This window comes from Diplodia corticola (assembly GCF_001883845.1).
Source record: "Diplodia corticola strain CBS 112549 chromosome Unknown scaffold1, whole genome shotgun sequence".
Taxonomy (NCBI): domain Eukaryota; kingdom Fungi; phylum Ascomycota; class Dothideomycetes; order Botryosphaeriales; family Botryosphaeriaceae; genus Diplodia; species Diplodia corticola.
In genome coordinates, this window is record NW_017971480.1 from 973,136 (window position 1) to 993,341 (window position 20,206).

Sequence of the window (20,206 nt, forward strand, 5' to 3'; positions counted from 1 at the left end):
CTACCCGTAAACGGCAATTTTTTCTGTCGGTCTGAGTCAAGGACAGCTGACCGCCTGCTTCCCGTCTAACGTAGTCATTCAAGATTCGGGACAACGTCTGCAGTGCAAAGCTTTCACCATATACAGAGCTTTGAGAGACCGTTCAAACACATTGCTGACCCTGCATGTTCAAGCTACAGACGCTTTTGATCGTTTCCACATCAAGTGACAACCACTAATTACCGCCCAAAAAATAAGGGAAAAAAAAGCTCAAAGTTATATATATACATCCGACATGGAACAAAAACAACGAGGAAACCTGGCACGCACCATCCCTTGACCGCTTCATCTGCGCCACGATCACTCACAGCCTCGCCAACCGATCCAAGCTCGGTGGCACAATCTCTTCCCCGTCCCACGTCAGGGGGCACAGCTGGAAGAACTTCTCGCGGCTGCAGGCCACGAAGGCGCTGCGCTTGTGCGGCAGATCGACCAAGCGCATGACGTGGAAGCCGTGGGCAAAGTCGTAGGCCAGCACGGTGCTGTTGACGTACTTGGGCTCGCCGACGAGCTGCATGGTGCGCGGGTCGTCGAGGAACATGTAGTGCATGATGCCGCTCCACCAGGCGCTCACGCGGTGCGGGCCGCGGAAGCGCGTGTCGCCGACCAGCGAGTGGCGGCCGCGGTCGTAGTCGCCGGCGGGGTAGTGGGCGCCCATGTGGTCCTCCTTGGCCCAGTAGACCTCGTAGTAGGCGAAGAAGACGTCGTCGAAGCGGGCGAGGATGGTGAAGGTGTGAGGGTCGTTGTGCATCCGGCGCAGGTACTCGCGGTGCTGGTCCAGCGTGCCCGTCTCGTTCCAGCCCTTGGCCACGCGCGGGTCGTTCTGCCACGCGTGGAAGTAGTCGAGGTGGTCTGCGTTCGTGTAGTCCAGCGCCACCATGCTGAAGTGCTCGCCGAGGTGCGGGATGTACCGGCTGTACAAGACGCTGCCCGGCGTCGGCTTCGCGGGGCGGACGATGCTCTGCGTGTGCCGCGGCGCCTCTGCAAACGACACGGTGACGGGCGCCTGCTGGAAGGGCACAGGCGGGAAGTGCGCCTCGATTTCGAGTGCTGCGTCCCCCAGCCAGATGGGCCGTGAGCCGACGGGCGAGCCAGCACCCTGCCAGAAGGCGCCAGCAAAGAGGAGGTACTGCGCCGGGGGCGGCGGAAACTCGCCCGCGCGCGGGTGCTCGACTACCAGTCCGACGCGGCTCAGCTCGCGGGCGAGGTCCTGCCAGCCGGAGCCGGACAGGATGAGGCGGATGCTCTCACGCTTATGGTGTAATGTCAACAGGGCGTAGGCCACCAGCCACGCCTGGCCAACGGTTGGCCGCTGGAGGCCGGTCCAGCGCAGGGTGGTGAAGGGTGTGCGGCGGGCGCGCGCCCACGAGCTATTGTTGCCGTCGGCGAGGTCGCTGGTGTCGTCATGCTGGAGCTGCGACCATGTCAGGTCGGCCTTGTGCAGCGTCTGCGGCAGCGGGCGGCCACTGTCCGGTCTGCTGCTCTGGTCGGTCGACGCGGTGGGCTGGATGTGCAGCTGCTCGATGCTGTCGTCGTGGCCGGCGACTGCGATGGTGTACGAGGTGAGCCACGGGTGCGGGAGCTTGAGCTCCAGCGGCAGCTCGATGCGCGAGGTTGCGGGCGCCGGCTCGACGTGGGCCATGGTGGCTGCGAGCGAGGCTGCGAGGAATTGAATTGATGACGGCAATGGAGAGCAGGAGCGGGACAACTACTTAGCGAATTGAGCAAGCACGACGATAGATAGATAGCATTGTGCAGCCCGAGCATCTGCTCACCACCGGCTTCTGGACTGACGCTGCACGGCGTCACAGCCGGCAGCAGCCAAGTTCGGTCAAGCATTGCCCCGGCTCAGGCTGGGCGGGCAGCGTGGGCGCTGCTGGTGCCAAGTCGGTCCATCCGCGCGCGCGTGGCTCCGCCGCCCGCACCCCCGGCCGTCTGCATGCTGCTAAATGCCGCAGGTCGTATGCCCTGATTAGATCATCTGATTACCCGTGCCATTCGGCGCCCGCTTCACTGCTCCGCAATCGCCAGCCTCGATGCCGCCAGTAAAATCACTTCCCCTGGCAGGGACACCGACTGGGAAACATGCAGCGAAAACATGTTTCGCTAAGCGATCCTACATGATGGCCGCCTCGGCAGCTCGGAGAACCGCAGCGTTGCACATTGGCACCACTCCATCTTGCCTTTTCCTGGCTGGTGACGTCGCCGTAAGTCTGGGCAGTCATCTTTCTTCATGTGAGCGGGATAGTGGATTGCTCGGTATCCCCAAGGCTCAGTGAGTCCACCATCTACATCTATCCATCCTCGGAGATAGAGGGAGTAGAAGATCGGCCCAGGTGGCTATGGCCGAGCACCAGATGGAAAAGATGCGATCACACAATACAACACTGCGCACGGGCTCAATCTTTGTTTCCTGGCAAGGTGGGGAAGCATCTGCAAACGGTTTCTTGGATATCCCCTATGGCCTGGGCGTGCCACCATCTGCCACATCCGTCCCCACAGATGGCTACCTTCCAGCAGCGACGCCTGGCCTTCTATCCACCCATCTCTCGAATACGAGGGGGACCCATTCCGCCAGGGTGCCTATCCATTTTTGTAACACCATCCGACTCCGCGGACCTGTGCGGATGATTCTGTCACTCCATCGGGACCACTGATCCCCACTACGTCCGACACTCCGATCCATTATCAGATGGCCCGATGAAAGTGGCGAAGCCGCTCTCCTCTCTAGCCGCCACCGTAAAGGCTGCCTTGCATGTTGCAACCGAGATACTGAATCGAGCACCTTGACCTCATCGGCCATGTTCTAACGCACTGACTGCATCGTGACCGTCATGACCGTACGACAAGAAGTTCAATGCCCAAATTTGCCGATGGAGAGGCTGCTGCCCAGAGCATGGACAGCTATCGGTAGACCCAAGGCCTGCCAGTATACAATTCTGCCGTGCCACCGAACTTTGCGCAGTAGACCATAAGTGATGCCGACTTCGGCGGCAGCTCGCACCATCCTACCGTTGTACCGCTCATGTAACTAGACTCAACCAGCTTCGGTGTCCGCATTGTCGCCACAAACGTCATCGCCCCCATTTCTCTATAAGCTCGGCTGTAGGAGACGGAACGATTGCGGGCGGCGGCGGCGGCCGGGCGGCTTACGCTCTCGTAACGACCCGTGGGGTGGGTTTATGCTTAACTTGCATGCAGCTGATCAATGACCTGTCAAGTTTTGGGTGTATGTACAAGCGTGCGGAACCTGAGAAAGCAGCAAGACAGGTGTAGGATTGAGCCACCGTTCGTAAAGCTCAGGTTAACAGAGGCCAAAAGATATTGTCTTAAAGAAGGTCAGGTATGCAGCTTTTTATGTCAGGGTCGAGGAAACTCATAAACCATTATCCACAATAATGATGCTCAGTCACGATGGGTTGCAGTAACGCGTATCTCCAATGATGCAACACGTTTGCACCAGGCGTTTTAAAGTTCGTTGTAAGTAACGATTGAGCAAATTCTCAAAACGGATATCCAAGGTTTTTCGAATTTGAGAAGACACTTAACAAGAAGAGACCATTTGCTTCCAGGCTCAAGTTCACAACGCCTCCACGGAAGGCTCAGGGTCAGAGAGACCGAGAAATCTCAGCGTGTCTACCAGCGTTAGTCGAATCCACGTACTTTTGTATGCGAAGTAACTTACTAGCCCAGCCCAGGTCGTTACCAAAAACTTCCGCCAACCTCTCCGGACCCCAAAAGACACCCTTATCAGGGTGATAGGTGATTGCTGCCGAGCCGATCGCTAAAGCCATCATGGGCGCAACCTCGGGGAACTCCGCCACTTCAACCTCGACATCTGGGTCGTCCCTTTTCAGGATGGCGTTGAAAAGGTTGGCTGCTGCAACATGGCCCATGACCATGGCAGGTCCAGCGCGCTTGATTCCGGACCAATGGCAGATATCACCAGCCGCAAAATGACGCTCCGCATTTGAGATATCTTTAAGCGTCATGCTGATCACTCAAGTCAGCCCGAATGAACCGCATGCGATTTCCTGGTGGCCTTACTGGGAAGTGACTTTGACGTAGCCATTCTCATCGATAGCATCACGCGGTAGGCACTCGGTATTTGGTGAGTACCGTGAGGTTGCCGGAAAGACATGGCCGGCATTGATGACTCTGCCGTCCGTCAAGGTGATCTTGGAGAAGCCGTCCTCAGTAATGACATTGGCACGCTGCCCGAGGATGAGCTCAACCCCCATCTCTTCCAGCATGGTCGAAGTTTGAGCCTTGAATTCGGATGGAAGAGGCTCATTGGACAGCAGCTCGCTGCGCGAGTGGATCAGGATCACCCGGTTGTGGGGATGATGACTCTTGATCTCGCCGGCAAACTCGACCCCAACGGCACCTGTCAGACGATGCAGTCAGAGGACATGATGCGCGGGGATCAACGGGATCAGATCAGATACTAACCGCCGCCGATGACCGCCACAGTGTCGCTTTTGGCGACTTCGATGCCAGCAATGTGTTTGTGGGCTTCAATCACGTAGCTCCTGTAGGAGTTGGCCTTGGGCACGATTGGCCATTCTCTCCGCGAGCCCGTGGCCAGGAGTAGGTAATCGTAGTCGAGCGTGACTTCTTTGTTGTCGTCGTCATAGTCCACAAAGGTAGCAGACAAGGCATCGGGGCGGATTTCTCTGACGCGCCCGCGGCGGATCGACAGCTCCTTGCGCTTCAGGCGCCACAGAGCTTTGTAACGCAGCCAGGAGGATTCGACGGAGCCCCTGGCCACGTGGGCAAGCGGAGCTCCCACAGAATGGACTGCAGGCAGACCATGACTTAGCACGCTTAGCCTCTACGAAGCTCTTGGAGGAAGGAGGAAGGCATACAGAAGCCATCACGCTCGTCGACCAAGGTGATCTCGACGGGCGTCTTTGGACGGGGATTGGGCACGTCGGACTTGAAGTCGCCGTAGACCGGGCGGACGGGGTTGCCATCGAGGCCGTTCAGCAGGCCGAGTATAGCGGCGACACCAGCGTAGGCCCCACCGACGACAAGGACGCGGTGCGGCTGCACATCCACTGCGTGGCCATTGGATCCGTTGGTCAGGCCGTTGGTGCTGGCGGGGGCGGGGGCAGTGGCGGCAGTCATGGCATGAGGCATAGGCGGCTGTTTCGCGCAGCGAGAAAACAAATGCAGAGAGGCCGAAGGAGCGGCTCCAGGGCGTTATTCAACGCATCGCCGTATCAGCCGGGGGGGTCAGCCGGTCGGGCTGGTGCATTGTGTGTGTATGAGTGTGTGTGCATGGCGGCGTGGGTGCGAGGGCAGCGGAGTGCGAGTCGGCCGGGGCGGGAAAAGACAGGCGAGCGTCGGGATTTACGGATTAGAGTGGCCCGTTAAAGTTATAATTATCAGATCCGCTTTTGCTCGCGTCGCGCCTGCACCCCGCCGCGATAATTCCGGTGCCTGCCCGCTGCGTCCCACGCCGGCCTGCCTGACACCGCAGTTGCCGTTCCTGCGTCAGCGGCCGCGTCACAGCCAGCCTGCGCTTCTCCAGATGCTTTGCGCCCACTCATTGCGACGGCGCATGTCCTTTTGCTACCACCCTTTTATCCTACCATGTTCCTGCGCCAAAGATCCTGTGATCGCGGCCTGGAAGCGGATGCCTGGACTCTGATCTCGCGAGCATCTACGCCAGACATACCCGGCGAAGACGCGCCTTTGCTGATGCACGCCGAGCACGACCACCCCGATGACCCTCCGCAGCAAGGCGTCAGGGACATTGAAGCTGTCCGCTCCATCTGGACTCCGCGTCTGCTGAAGACTGCCTACCTGTTTGTCTTTCTCGTCGTTCTCGGCTGCTCGCTGGAGACGCAAGCCAGCGCCAACCTGGTCACCTATGTCACCAGTGACTTTTCCCAGCATGCCCTCGTCTCCACCATCTCCGTCAGCACAGGCTTGGTTGCTGGTGTAGCGCGTGTCCCAATTGCTAAGCTGATCGATATCTGGGGCCGCGGGGAAGGCTATGCCGCCATGGTAGCGTGTACAACTCTTGGTTGGTCCACTCGCTTCTTGTCCGCATTCTGTATATGTCCATGTACTGAACTGCTCTTTGGTAGGCTTGGTCTTGATGGCAGCTTGTAGGGATGTAGCTACATATGCAATTGCTCAGGTAAGCCTACGCATGCCTACTTGGCCGGTTCAGGCAACTCACACGGCCTCAGGTCTTTTACTGGGTCGGGTTCGATGGCATCGGTTCGTTATCATTCCGCACTGGAACCATTCGCATCTGACAGTGTAGGCTATGTGCTCCAGGTCTTCCTGGCAGATACCTCCAGCCTCAGAAACCGGGCTCTTGCCTTTTCCCTCTCGAGTACCCCGTATATCTTGACTACTTTCGCCGGCCCGGCTGTGGCACAGTATTTCCAGGACACCTGGAACTGGAGATGGGCCTACATTACTTTTGCCATCACCACGCCTCTCGTCTCGCTCCCCATCATCTATCTTCTGTTCCACACAAAATATGTGGCCATCAGGAAAGGGATCCTGAAGCCCAACGATCTGAAGCGGAGGGAGCCGTGGCTGCAGCAAGCGAAGAGATTCGCAATCCAGTTCGACGGTACGGCACAACCATACGTTTTTTCACAAGCGACTAACGGACACACACAGCTGTCGGTTCAATCTTCTTCACCATTGGTCTCGCCCTGATCCTTCTCCCGCTTAGCCAGCGGGCACTACCGTCCACCTCAGACGGCAGCACGAACTGGCTCTCCGCATCTTCTCTAAGCAAGTTCCTCGCGGGCTACGCCAGCCTCTGCCTCTTCGGCGTCTGGGAGTGGAAGTACGCACCGGTTCGACTGATTCCATACCGAGTCGTTTTCCGGGACCGGACGGTGCTAGGCTCATGCCTGCTCTGCTTCGGCTCCTTTGCCACCTTCAACGCCTACCACGCCTACTTCCCGTCCTACCTGCAAGTTGCGCGCTACCTCTCCATCCGCGAAGCAGGCTACGTCGCCAACATCTTCTCGTTGACGTCCTGCCTGCTCGGCATCGCCTTCGCCTACATCATCCGGCAGACGGGCCAGTACAAGCGGCTGGCACTCTGGGCTCTACCGCTGCGGGGTCTCGCCGCCGTCGCGCTGGTCCCCTCGGTGCGCGACCCGCACGCGACGTCGGCAACGGACGTGATCGCGTGCCAGCTCGCCAACGCCGTCGCCGGCGCCGTCCTCGTCGTCGCCAACCAGACGGCCGTCAACGCCGCCGTCGCGCATTCCGACATCGCCATGGTGCTCGCCGTGCTGCTGCTCTTCTCTTCCGTCGGCGGCTCCGTCGGCACCGCCGTCGCCGGCGCCGTCTGGACCGCCTCCATGCCGGGCCTCTTGCGGGATTTTCTGCCCCCCGGCAAGAAGCATCTCGCCGAAGAGCTTTACGGTAGCCTGAAGAAGCAGCTCGAGTGGGAACCTGGCACCGACGTCCGCGATGCTGTGGTCAGGGCGTATTGCGTCACGCAGGCTCGCTTGTGCGTCGTCGCGGCTGCAAGCTTGCCGTTTGTCGTGGTGTTTGTTATGATGTGGCGGGAATTGCCGGTCAAAGACGAAGAGGAGGATGGGAAGGATAAGCGGAAGGGAGAGGGTCCGGTGGAACACGGGGATTGAGCGGCGAGAGGCTTGAAGGAGAACAGATGGCGGACAACATGGCGAGGCAAGAGCTGGGATGCAGCAATGCTGTCGCTCCAGCAGGAGTGGAGAAAAGGTTCATGTATTTTCGCAATAACGAAGAAAAGGTGAGGTTGGGCATTGGATAGAGTTTTCCATCGTGTATAGTAAGATAGTCGAATGTAAAAATGATGGATTTGACGGTTCATTATTGTGCACCCAGGACAGATGACTTCCCAATACAGTATTTGCCGATGGTCAGATACTGGCACTGATTATTACAAGGGCTTCTGGGATATTCTGATGATGCAAACAAGAAGCACGATCAACGATGCGAGCTGCAGATAATGACGATTTGCACGAGCGTTGTCTCTTGTACCTCAGATGACTTAATCGCATGTGAGAAGACAGCCTTGCTCGTCATGCAATGTGGTGTGCAGCCGACTGCCAGTAAAGCGTAGGAGCGGGCGGAGTGGACCCTCAGCCCTATGAAGAGCTTTGCTGGCATTGTGCCATCATCGATCGCGGAACAAACAACTCGATAAGGCAGGTGACATTTTAAGCGAAGTGTGGACGTCCAAATAATATGACACGTACGGCTCAGAACGGGGTCCATGGTCAATGGAAGCGCGGTCGAGCAGACGATGGAGGCGACGGCAAGAAAAGGCGAGGCGACCGGAGGTACCGAGGTTTCCATTTGTCCTCGTCAGGAGCAAGGTATGAAAATGATTCAGTCTGCCATGTGGTGTTCCGGTTCAGTTTGCCGCAGTTCCAATGCCCTTCGGCATTTTACGAAAAGGGTAGACCTTGCATGAAGATCGGCAGCAGCGCAGCAGGATCCGATACAACCGTGGTATTGTTCTCGACGGGCAGCAAAGAGCAAGCAGGACCGGAAGGCGAAACAAACTCGACGACCGTCGATCATTGACCAAAGCTTGTGGGGAAGTGATGCCTGTGGCTTTTTCTTCCTGAGGTTTTTTTTTGTTTCCTGAATCTCGATAAGAAGCACCGCCGACATGGTCCCGTGCCTTCACATCAGCCCACCTGGCGTCCATCCGGGTATCAGGAGCGCATTAGATGGGGTTAGCTCCTACCCCTTGCCCGCGGGCCCGAGTAAAGAACGTTCGGTGCCGCCGCAATCTCGTGCCGTGGTGCCAAGAGCGCGGTTCAACTGGAAACAGCCGTCCGTAATCTGCTTCTTACTCCATCATATGCAAAAACAACCTTTCCAAGACCTGGATACCGAAGGCCCGACGCGCGGCTTGGCGGAGAAGTTCCCATCGTTGGCTGGACCACGGCCGCAGTATTGCATCTGCTCCACGCTGTTCTGGGGTTGGGTCTGGGGCTCCGATGGCCTTGTCACGCCCTCGCATGCGGCAGTGGACTGCGGGTGGGATCGGCCTTGGAACTGGCCTGGCTGGAGAAAGCGGTCCTGGTGGACGAGCCAGCCGGCAGGCGCATTCATGGCGAGCGCATGAACGACGATGAAGATCTCTGGGATCGGCGGTCTGGAAGTCCCGGGCTGGATGAGTTCCAGAGGCTGGGCGGGCTCGGAGACGATGGCGAGGGTTCGGGGTTAACAAGTCAAGGCGACGATGAGATGGAGAGGATGGCGTTGACGGAAGCCACGACAAGACGACGAAATAAACTCGCCTGGCCCGGCCATGTTTAAACGTTGGACGGTTATCTGATCCTCCAGATAAGATATCATCTTGCCCCTCACGGCTGTCTTGCGAGGCGTGGATTGCGAAGGAGGGAGTCGTAAGTACGAGGCGGACGATCGGACTTGACGCGCTCGGGAGCTCCCGCAGGTCGAGCTGGCTCTTGCCAAGGTAGATCATGGGACGGCGATACGAACCCGAGCAGTTGCAAGTTAGGGAGCGAGTTGCCGTGCTTCCGGGCGGGTGGGCATCGAGAGCAGGTGAGAGCCCGGCCCGGCGGACTCAGCGTCTCCACCCGCATTGCGCGCAGTTGGCGCCAGTGCCAAAGGCGAACCCGCGCGCCATCTGATAACCGTAAGGTAACCTCTGCATTTCCTTTTGCGTCGGCACTCGCGCCCGGTGCAGAGATTTTGGGCGAGGGCCGATCTTATCAGATTCGGTCGTTCGGGGCGGTCTCGCTGCTGCATCACCCCATCCTCCCCACCATCAATCAGATCAAATAACGCCCGGGCCGCCCGCCGAGGCATGACTGCTTGGCGTAGCACATACAGCTGGCTAGGGGGGGAATGCACCAGTTCAACCTACCATGCAGGGCCACAGATCCGCAAACATCCATGGCCACCAGTCGATCACACGCGCCAACGGCCGCAATGCTGCTGACCATCCAACCAAACAAAATCAACCCCAGAGAAGCCATGACTTACTATCAATTCTAGGTCTTGTGGTCCGGACTATTGGTTCCCGTTGTCTATCGAACACCTCTTCACTCGGATCTCCTTCGCGCCTTCAGGCATCATTTCCTTTCTCTGCTGTCCGAAGCTGGGTCTTGGGTCTCGTTACTCTCGAGCATTGCGTGTGAGCTTGAGTATGCATGTTGCTGCTCCGACGGAGACATAGCGGGGATTCGCAGTTGTGGTATTATTTAGGCCACCGTCAAGAGCAGCAGCCGTTTCTTTCAACTGTGGAGGCCTGAGTCAGCCTGGCGACGGTTGATGGCTCGGACTGAACTCACGAGAAAGCCCCCCAGTTCATCGCGTCGGCTTCAACTTCTCCAGTGCTGCAGAGCACATGGCCCTCACCTTTTGCCGCTTCCCTCTGGGATCCTTTCGCTGTCTCTCGGGCTCGACGAATTTGATTGCGGTCTCACTTGTCTCTCCGCTGTCAACTCTTCTGACCTGGGGCGCAGAAACGTGCGTCTGGCGAGTAGCAGTGCGGCGAGGCTTGTCTTCGGTGCCGAGCAGCTTTCTGACCATCTGAGGATCGTAGTAGAGGGCGTTGGGAGACGAAGGCGTGTGGTGGGCAGTAAACATGGCGCGCTCCGGTGGCTTGCGGTCCCTCAGCAATGCTGGCTCGCGGGACGGTGTTGGGTTCACCTCAGACTCTGCTGCTTTTGCTACCGGCACGGCCTGCACTCCCATTTTCTGAGCGGAGAGGGCGGCGTCGGCGCCTACACGCAGCCAGGGCGGCGCGCATGACAGTCACGCGTTCGATTTGGGGCGCCACAGGCGTCGTGCGATCGAAGACTGCAAGAGGCGCGGCGGGCAGGCTAAGGGCGCTTCGCGCGGCGCAATCAACGGGAACAAACCACATAGGCCAGGAAGGTGGTGGCTGACATGCACAATCCGGCTTGAAATTTCGGTGGGCCTGAGATGTCTGGAATCGACGCCGGGGAGCAAAGAAGGCGGTCTCGGAGCTCGGTTGTTTTTGTCTTATCAGATTTAGTGCCACTTTCGCTGCCTCGCCTTCTGCAACGCCCGACACCCGCTGCCCGTCGCCCGCTGCCCGCCGCCCGCTGCCCGCTGCCCGCTGCCCACAGCCTCCTGCCCTTGTCAACCCACCCAGCAACCTCCCGCAAACACAGCCAAGCCCACCCCTCGTGAGCGCCCAGCTGCGCCCGCCCGATATTCGGGGAAACGGGCCGTCCATCGCCTGCTGAGGTCACCAGCTCCGGCATACGAGGGTGCCATGGCACCTTCGCCATGCGGCCTGCCGTCCAGAGCTGCTGAGCGGCGGCAAAAAATTCCCGACCGTTGCATGAACGAGATCTCGATCGCTGCCGACGACCGGATGACTGCCTGAGCTCGCGCTTTCTGTTGCTGCTGCTGCTGCTGCTGCTGCTGCTGCTGCTGCTGCTGGTGCATTGGTGTACCCTGGACTCGACCACACGACACGCGCCACTGACAACAGCTGCGCAACAGCCATGGCTGCCACCAAGGTACGCCTCCTGCTCCTGTTTCCCCGCACTTTGCGCGATAAGCCGTCTGACCTCGCGTCGTTAGGTATCCCGCGCAGGCCTGCTCGCCCGACTGGCTGGCTCGCTCATCGACAAGGACTTCTTTCCTCTGCTGCTCGCCGCTCAACCCGAGAAATTCGATGTCTTCCTGCTGGTGGCCGGCGTGGTTGGCGCCATGTGCGCCGGCCTGCCCTTCCCCTTCCTGGGCATCCTGTTCGGCAAGCTGGTCGACGACCTCAACTCCTCCTCGTGCGATGACGCCCCCGATCCGGCCCGGCTGGAACACGCCGTGCGCCAGAAAGTCGTCATGGTCGCCATCGTCGCTGGCTTCAACTTCGCTCTGATCTATATTTATATGGGATGCTGGACCCTGTTTGGTGAGCGCCTCATTCGCCGCCTCCGCACTCGTTACCTGTCCGCTCTGTTGCGCCAGGAGGCTGCTTTCTTCGATGGCATGCCTGCGGGCGAGGTTGCCTCGCGCCTGGACACCGACCTGCACACTATCCAAGCCGGAGTTTCCGAGAAGGTCGGCATCTACATTGCTAGTTTGTCATACTTCTTGGCCGCATACGGAGTGGCCTTCATCATGGACGCCCGACTTGCCATCATCCTCTTCTCCCTTGTGCCGACATACTGGGCGATGACGAAGGCGGGCGGTCACTTCACGGTGAAGTATTCAAAGCGGGTGACTGGTGCCGTTGCCGAAGCCAGCTCCATTGCCTCGGAGTGTCTGTCCAACATTCAAATCGTGCATGCCTTTCGTCTGGAGTCCCGTCTGGAGGGCATATTTGCCGGCCATCTGCTGAAGGTGCAGCCTGCCGCTATTGGTCAATTCATTACTGCCGCCCTGCAACTTGGTGGTCTGTACTTGATCGCTTACACGGCCAATGCCGTGGCTATTTGGCAGGGCAGCCAGCAAATTGCAGACGCAATTGCCGACCATAGCAATTTCACTGTCGGCAGGGTGTACACATGTATATTGGTTCTAGTTGACGGTAGGCTCTGTTGCCACTTTTGCTCAACGAACAAGTGCTGACATGCATATCAGCTTCCTTCATCCTCACCCAGGTCGCGCCTTTTCTGCAGATTTTCTCTGGAGCAGCCGTGGCTTCCAAGAAGCTCTTTGAGACGGTTGATCGTGAGTCGAAAATCGACGGCACATCCGATTTTCACGGCCAGATTCCACCCAGCTTCGAGGGTGGCTTTGAGCTGCAGCATGTCCGCTTCCGCTACCCCTCGCGCCCGGATGCCCAGGTTCTCGACGGTGTTTCCCTAAGCATTGAGCCCAAGAAGATCACAGCCCTTGTTGGTTCCTCCGGCAGCGGCAAGTCTACACTCGCTTCGCTGCTCCCGCGCATTTACGATCTCGAAGATGGCGAAGGTTCCATTCTTGTCGACGGCATGGACATCAAGGAGATGAACACACGTTTTCTGCGCAGCAACACCGCTATCGTCGAGCAAAACCCCTCCCTCTTTGATGTCTCTATCCTTGAGAATATCGCCTTCGGTCTAATCGGCTCACCACGCCGTGACCACCTCTTCCTTCAGGACAACATTAGCAATGGTAGCCTGAACGAATGCGTCCAGAAGGTCCAGAAGGGCTCTACTTTTGACATGGCTGCTGATGCCGCATGCAAGAAGACCATCCGCTTAGTGCAGGAAGCCGCCAGTCGTGCCGGCGTCACCGAGTTTGCGAACAACATGGAACACGGCTTGGCGACGCGGGTCGGCCCTGGCGGTAGGCAGCTTTCTGGCGGTCAGAAACAGCGTGTGGCTATTGCTCGCGCTCTGATCCGCGACGCACCGGTTTTGATCCTTGACGAAGCAACGTCTGCTTTGGACTCGTTCTCCGAGCAGAATATCCAGAAGTCGCTGGAGGAAACGTGTCAGGGTAAGACTATCATCGTGATTGCACACCGTCTGGCTACTGTCAAAAATGCGGACAAGATTATCGTCATGGCCAAAGGCAAGGTCGAAGAGGAGGGTGGCTATAATGAGCTCATTCAACGAGACGGCGTTTTCGCCTCGCTCGTAAAGATCCAAGACATCCAGAAGGAAGAGGACAGGGCTGTCACTCAACAGCTGATTGATGCCGGCGATAAGGGGGAATCCTCTGCAGCTGGCAGCGGCGGCCGCTTCTCGGATGTCGAAAAGAGGGATGCGGACATGGGCGATGTCAACCTGGATTCTGACGACGATGACGAAGATCTCCCGCTGCTCGATTCCCACATCAACCCAGAACTTACCGTCGTAGCGGACAACAAAAGCAAACACCAGCGCTCCTTCATCTCCACCCTCATTGCTGTTATCAGACTTGCTCGCCGGTGGCGTCTGTATGTCATCGTTGGCGTCATCGCAGCCATCATCGTTGGAGGCTCTCATTCCGCTGAGGCTTTGATCTTCGGTAACATGATCTCCCACATCAATCCATGCGAAGACGAGGCACTTGTCCGATGGAGTGGCATTTTCTTCTCCCGTCTTTTCTTCCTTCTCGCTATACTCGAGTTCAGTGCTTCCGTCACACGCGGCTCTGCTTTTGGTTTTGTTTCTGAGAAGCTTCTGGTCAAAACGCGGATTTTGACGCTGCGCTCTCTCCTCCACCAAGATGTTGCATGGCACGAGTCCGAAGGCCGCACCCCTGACACACTGCTCTCGTACATCACCACCGATACCAACAGTCTCAGCGGCATGACGGGCTCAGTGCTCGGTATTTCCTTCTCCATCGTCGTCAGCCTGGTCATGGGTGTGACCATTTCGCACATCGTTGCGTGGAAGATTGCCATCGTTCTCCTGGCCACAGTGCCAATTCTGCTGCTCTCCGGCTACCTTCGTCTCCGCATGTACGCGCGATTCCATGAGAAGCACGCCAAAGCGTTTAGCACTTCCGTTGGTGTGGCTAAGGAAGCGGTTGACTGCATTCAGACGGTCGCCGCGTACTCTCTCGAAAATCTTGAGCTCTCGGTATACCAACGCGCTCTGAAGGAGCCTTACGACGCGACTATCCAGGGTATCACTATTGGCAATTTCTGGCTGGCCCTATCCTATAGCGTCAGCAACCTCATCTATGCGCTAGCATACTGGTGGGGCGCGAAGAAGACGGCGGACGGTACCTACACGCAGACGCAGTTCTTCATCGTCTTGCCCGCTCTCCTCTTCTCAGCCCAGAGCTGCGGTCAATTCTTCTCGCTGGCGCCTGACATCTCCCGCGCTGGTGTCGGCGCGCGTCGGATCCTCGATCTGATCGATGGCGCGCCGCGCGACCCGTCGGCGGGTACATACCAAGACTCTCATGGTGGCAATGTCCTGACGTCGTTCGAGGACGAGTACAACCCAGAGCAAGACGGTGATGAAACCAGCGGACTTGCGATGAAGCAGTTCGGAAAGTCGCAGGGCAGCCAGAACCAGCAAGGCATGTCGGTGTCCTTTGAAGACGTGCGGTTCGCGTACCCGTCGCGACCCAATGTCGAGGCGCTCAAGGGGTTGACGCTTGACATCAAAGCGAACCAATTTGCGGCGCTGACGGGCCACTCGGGATCTGGAAAGTCGACGACACTGGCGCTGCTCGAGCGCTTCTACAAGCCGTCGTCGGGCACGGTCAAGCTCGACGGGCGCACCATCAGCAACCTACCCTCGACCGGTATGGGTTTCCGCGACGACGTCGCGCTTGTGCCGCAGGACTCGTGTCTCTTCGACGGTAGCATCCGCTTCAACATCGCCCTCGGGGCTCCACCGGGTGTGCATGTCTCTGATGCGGATGTTGAGGTGGCATGCCGCGCAGCCAACATCCACGATACCATCATGTCGCTTCCCGAGGGCTACAACACGCGCTGCGGTACCAAGGGCTCTCAGTTCTCGGGTGGTCAGCGTCAGCGTCTGTCCATCGCACGTGCGCTGCTGCGCAAGCCTCGCTTGCTCCTGCTTGACGAGCCCACCTCGGCTCTCGACGCCGAGAGCGAGCGCATCTGGCAGACGACTCTCGACAGTCTCATGACGGGCAACGTCACTGTTGTTGTCATTGCGCACCGTCTAGCGACTATCAGGAAGGCGGATGTGATTTTCCTGATCGAGGGAGGAAGCTGTGTTGATCAGGGCACGCATGAAGATTTATTTGCGAGGAGCGAGAGCTACAAGAATAGCGTGATGCATCAGACGTTGAGGTAGATGAGTCTAAAAGGACGAGAAATGCCGAGAGGAGAGAAACGTGTTGGAATAGGGTGGTCTGAAGCCGTGATGGATGGGTAGCGATAGATTCCATTTCTCTGTACCGTCACATCTGGCCTATGCCGTGATTGTTTCCACCACACGATGGCATGGCAGGCGCCATGGCGGAGTGCCTGTCATCTACAGCTCAGCTCCGCAGTGTCAGCCGGTGCCTTCCGCAAAGCTTCGGCCACTTCCTTCCACAACTTTTCGGCACCACATACAAGCCATGCCGACATCTAGCTCAGACATTCATGCAAGCCGACCTAGCTCGGTAGCCGTTGGCGTAGCTTTCAACCCGCCTCGGCACGTGAACGGCGAGCCCCGAGAGGGTGAAGGCCAAGTGATCTCTCCACCCCAAACCCCTGAGAAGCAGAAAGAGACGCTGCAACACTTGGAAGGGTTGCAGTTGCAGTCCTCCGGCGGCACCTCCATAGCCGCAGCATTTGTCTGGGAACCAGAAATATCGATCCAACTATCCAGATTACACGACCGCTGATCTGGGCTTTTTCGGAAGAGCCTGGTGCTGCGTGTTCAGCAGTGCCGCAGGGAGACGATGCTCCAGATATTTGTAGCAATTACGGCGAGGAGCCAAAGGAGCCTATGGACCCTGCTTAGAACCCTCGATGATTTCCTTTCTGTTCTTGTTTTTGCTTTGTTTTCTCTTTTCGTTTCCCACACAGCGGGCTGGGGTATGCCTGGGGCCTGGGCATGCATGTCTTGTGTGGCCGGCTGTTCCTTTAAGACCCAAGCACCGAGAAAAGAGACAAGACTGAGGAAATAGACATGGTAGACTAAAAAAAATCTAATCTGCCAATTGTATTCTCGTTGTTTTTGTAGTCATGACATATTTCAACTTCTTCCGTACTTGTTTGTATTCGTCGCTGAAGGTTCCGAGCCTGTCTCTGGTCCCGGAAAAGTACTACTCCGACCTCTGCATCACAAAGGATAGCCACCATTGCTTACCAAGACGGGGCTGGATGCGACAAGCAGCTGGCAGCTCTCGGACTGCCACAGCCACCCTCGACACGTAATGGATCCTAAAGACAACGACGAATTTGACGAGTTCTCCTATGGTCAGACTCCTCCATCACAAATCACTGCAACGAAAACACCGTCGTTTCAATGCTCGCTGCTGCAGCAACGCTGGCATAGCATATAATAAGGCTTTCCAATGCCGTCCTGACAATGTTTTCCAAGAGCGGAAAAACGGAAGTTGATTCGCTACTTATCATCCCTCTCACTTGCCTCGCCCACTCACTCACTCACTCACGAGGCCGAGCAAGCAAACTCGACCGTCCACTTCCCGCCACTCAACCCATCCACCTCGATCCTCTCGACCGGGTCCCCGTCCCCGCCCTCCTTCTCCCGCACCTCCCTCGTCACGGCATCCGCCTCCGCCCCGCCGTCAGGCTTCACCGTCAAGGTGCCGCCGCACGAAGGGCGCTCCACGCTCACCGCGCCGCTCGTGCCCTCGGGCGTCTCGAAGACGATGCTGAACGCGCCCGTCTCGGCGTCTCTCGTGTTGTTCGTGCTGAACGCGCCCAGCGGCGTCGCGAAGCCGGCCTCGACGGCGGTGAGGTCGCCGAAGCTGGGCTCGAGGCGCCACGTCTCGCCGGCGGCGCCGACGAGGCGGAGGCCGGCGACGAGGAAGGTCAAGGTGCTGGTGGGGCCCGTGGCCCAGCCGTGGGCGTGGCTGATGCGGGGGTCGTTGGTGTAGGGCGCGTAGTGCAGCTCGCCCGTCGTGCTGTAGCCCTCGATGAAGGTCGAGTTGGTCATGCGCGGGTCGTCGAGCATGAAGCCCCACTGCAGCCGCGTCAGGGCCAGCGCCGCCGACGCGTTGCCCGCCGCGATGTGCGCCTGCAGCTCGAAGCCGCTGATGAAGGGCGAGATGGCGTCGGCGGCCTCGGGCGCGGGCGCGCCGTACGCCGTCCACCGCCCCGCCAGGTTGGACGAAATCTGCGCGGATTGCGTGCTGTTGAGGGTCAGGTTGGCGACGACGGCCCAGGCGTTGCCGTCTTGCGGGTGCAGTGTCGTCGTCTCGTTGTCGCGGTAGAGGCCGGCGGAGGCGTCCCAGAGGAGGTCGTTGGCGGCGGTCTTGATGCCCGAGGCGGTGGTGGACCAGGAGGCGAGGAGGTCGGTCTCGTTGAGGGCCGAGGCGAGGGTGGAGACCTGGTTGAGGGTGTGATACAGGATGGCGTTGGCTTCGATGTTGTGGCCGCCCATGCCGAAGCGCAGCCAGTCGGCCGGCGCCGTCACATTCATCATGCCGCTTGAGTCGATGAAGCCGAGGGAGAAGTTCATGGCCAGCTTGATGTCGGACCAGGTGCTCTGCAGATAGTCCATGTCGCCCTGCCAAACTTTGTCAGCACTGCTATGTGGTAGGATATCCTTTGCAGAAGTTTCCCTTTCCTTACCGAGTACAGGAAGTAATCTGCTACGCCAATGATGGTGTACAGATGGTATGTGTGCGAGAGCATGAAAGTGAAGGGCCGACCGGCATACGGCAGCTGGCCAGTGCTCTTGTTCTGGATGTCGAAGAGCGAGTTGAGAGAGTTTCGCACGGACACGAGGTCGTTTGTTGAGGCGACGACACCAGGCACGGCAATGGCCATGTCGCCAGCCCAGACCAGTCTGTCACGTTTGGCTCCATCGACGAGCGCCGAGGTGCCGTTGGTGATGGTGTAGTTGACGTACCACGGCAGGTTGCCAACTTCGTCCGAAGTCATGTTGGAGGTGATCTGGTTGAGGTAGATGAGGGCGTCGCCGTACTGGGGGTCGATTGTGCAGATCTGGTTGGTGTACGCGCCTGTCCAGGAGGAATCAGCAGTCAATTCTCACAGAGTCAACCGAATAGCCATACTTACCGGCATACCATACACGGTTCAGCAATTCATCCGTTAGACGTTAGCAAAAGCCTCTTAAGCCGCTCGTCAAAGCAATATTTACCGTCACAGTGGAAGTAGCCGGTATAGTTCCTCAGCTGGTCATCGGCATAGTGCGGCATGGCCGTGTAATGTGTCGTGACCTGGGTGATCTCCAAGCTGCCCGTGGTGTTGTGGACCAAGCTCAGATATCTAAATGCACCGCGCTCGTTCTGCCTGGGAACGGTGTACACGCCCGCCTCCTTGGGCTGGAACCACAGCGTCTCGTCGTTGCCCGCGTCGGCCGTGGCGTCGCTACTCTCGCCCGAGATCCAGAGCGAGCTTTCGGAGAAGGTGATGCCAATGTACTGATTCTCGTCCGACACGTCGCCCACGGTCAGGGAGACGACACCGGCAATGTTCTTCTCGTAGTCGAAGGTGGCGGCCGAGGCGTCGGTGAAAGTGGCGCTGCCCAGGGCGTCACCAGCCACGCTCTCGGCGCCCGGGACGGTGCCATTGACCTTCCATACCGAGACCGGGTGCAAGGTGCGGCTGGAGGGTGCGAGGATGTACTGCTCGTACGGCACGGCAAGCGTGGAAGCTGCGAGGGTGCCAAAGACTGCCGCAGCGCGTCGGAATAGGGCGGACGGGGCCATTGTTGCAGGTGCGAGAGGGGTATGCACGAAGGCTGCAACGACCGCAAGCCGCGCTTCCTTTAAGAAAACATGCTGGTGGAGCTTGGTCATGAAAAATCTCCAGAGGCTCACGATTTAGCCGCCACCGGCGGTACAGCGACGGCCGAGACAGGTGGCGCCGGATGACGTCTGAATGGTTGAGCGAAGACCAAATGCAAGGAACATGGACCGAGGAGGTGGTGTTCACGGCCGCAGCAGGGATGGCGCATGAGAGCGTGGGGAAGCTTGATCAAAAGTCGGGGACGGCGTGCTTGGCATCTCGGGGTGGGCTGGACCGAAGCCACATGATGCGCGTCATACGAGTAGCGATGGGCCGGAGAGGTCGGCGAGAACATGTTGGTAGCGTCGGGCGGAATGGCCGTCGGCAATGGTTGGTGAAGAAGCCCCGCCCTGCACCCCGCAGTATTGCAAATCACGAGCGTTGGTACGACGAGCTCCTGAGAAGGCCCGGCAGGTAGGAGCATCCGTTCCCGAGGCGGCCACTCATACGGGCTGCGGTCCTGCTGTTGACCATCGACATGTCATGCGCATGGCCGGACTTCGGCCGGCAACCCCCGCAATGTGGAGACCAGAGACGACATCAGGCGCTGGAGAAGCGGTCGAGGTCGGGGCACGGAGCCCTGGCTCCGAACAATCCCCAAGCCGAAGGCGTGATGTCGCATGTTTCGTCAGATATGCTGGCTTTTGTCGGCGCTCCTTGGTAGTTTGCCTCGCCTCAAGAACATGCAGTACAGTATGCAAGTACGCAAGTAAAAGTGCCCGGAGCAACAAAAAGCTTTCTTTCTAACGCGGCAACCAAGCTAAGTATGAGACGTGAAAAGGAGAATCGAGGGGACCAGAGCAGAACATACCGACCATATGACCATAGACCCGACCCGCA

General features: G+C 58.4%; 6 protein-coding genes across 6 annotated transcripts; 2 read left to right on the forward strand and 4 right to left on the reverse strand.

The window, feature by feature from the left end:
- Positions 1-343: 343 nt before the first annotated feature.
- Positions 344-1,681, reverse strand: BKCO1_1000305 (siderophore biosynthesis acetylase; the record flags this gene model as incomplete). Its single annotated transcript, XM_020269688.1, has 1 exon — positions 344-1,681. One exon carries the CDS (start codon positions 1,679-1,681, stop codon positions 344-346), a length of 1,338 nt encoding a protein of 445 aa, XP_020135660.1.
- Positions 1,682-3,619: 1,938 nt separating this feature from the next.
- Positions 3,620-5,169, reverse strand: BKCO1_1000306 (fad nad-binding domain-containing protein; the record flags this gene model as incomplete). The annotated part of the gene is made up of 5 exons (XM_020269689.1): positions 3,620-3,675; positions 3,725-4,032; positions 4,087-4,426; positions 4,492-4,839; positions 4,908-5,169. The coding sequence occupies 5 exons, from the start codon at positions 5,167-5,169 to the stop codon at positions 3,620-3,622; spliced, it is 1,314 nt and encodes a 437-aa protein (XP_020135663.1).
- Positions 5,170-5,637: 468 nt separating this feature from the next.
- On the forward strand, positions 5,638-7,673 carry BKCO1_1000307 (siderophore iron transporter mirb; the record flags this gene model as incomplete). The annotated part of the gene is made up of 5 exons (XM_020269690.1): positions 5,638-6,073; positions 6,138-6,190; positions 6,243-6,273; positions 6,320-6,637; positions 6,688-7,673. The coding sequence occupies 5 exons, from the start codon at positions 5,638-5,640 to the stop codon at positions 7,671-7,673; spliced, it is 1,824 nt and encodes a 607-aa protein (XP_020135662.1).
- Positions 7,674-10,362: 2,689 nt separating this feature from the next.
- BKCO1_1000308 (uncharacterized protein) lies at positions 10,363-10,752 on the reverse strand (the record flags this gene model as incomplete). Its single annotated transcript, XM_020269691.1, has 1 exon — positions 10,363-10,752. One exon carries the CDS (start codon positions 10,750-10,752, stop codon positions 10,363-10,365), a length of 390 nt encoding a protein of 129 aa, XP_020135659.1.
- A 782-nt stretch (positions 10,753-11,534) lies between these two features.
- Positions 11,535-15,728, forward strand: BKCO1_1000309 (abc multidrug transporter; the record flags this gene model as incomplete). The annotated part of the gene is made up of 3 exons (XM_020269692.1): positions 11,535-11,549; positions 11,614-12,562; positions 12,616-15,728. 3 exons carry the CDS (start codon positions 11,535-11,537, stop codon positions 15,726-15,728), a joined length of 4,077 nt encoding a protein of 1,358 aa, XP_020135658.1.
- Positions 15,729-17,036: 1,308 nt separating this feature from the next.
- On the reverse strand, positions 17,037-19,287 carry BKCO1_1000310 (glycoside hydrolase family 78 protein; the record flags this gene model as incomplete). The annotated part of the gene is made up of 3 exons (XM_020269694.1): positions 17,037-18,119; positions 18,185-18,576; positions 18,717-19,287. The coding sequence occupies 3 exons, from the start codon at positions 19,285-19,287 to the stop codon at positions 17,037-17,039; spliced, it is 2,046 nt and encodes a 681-aa protein (XP_020135331.1).
- Positions 19,288-20,206: the final 919 nt, after the last annotated feature.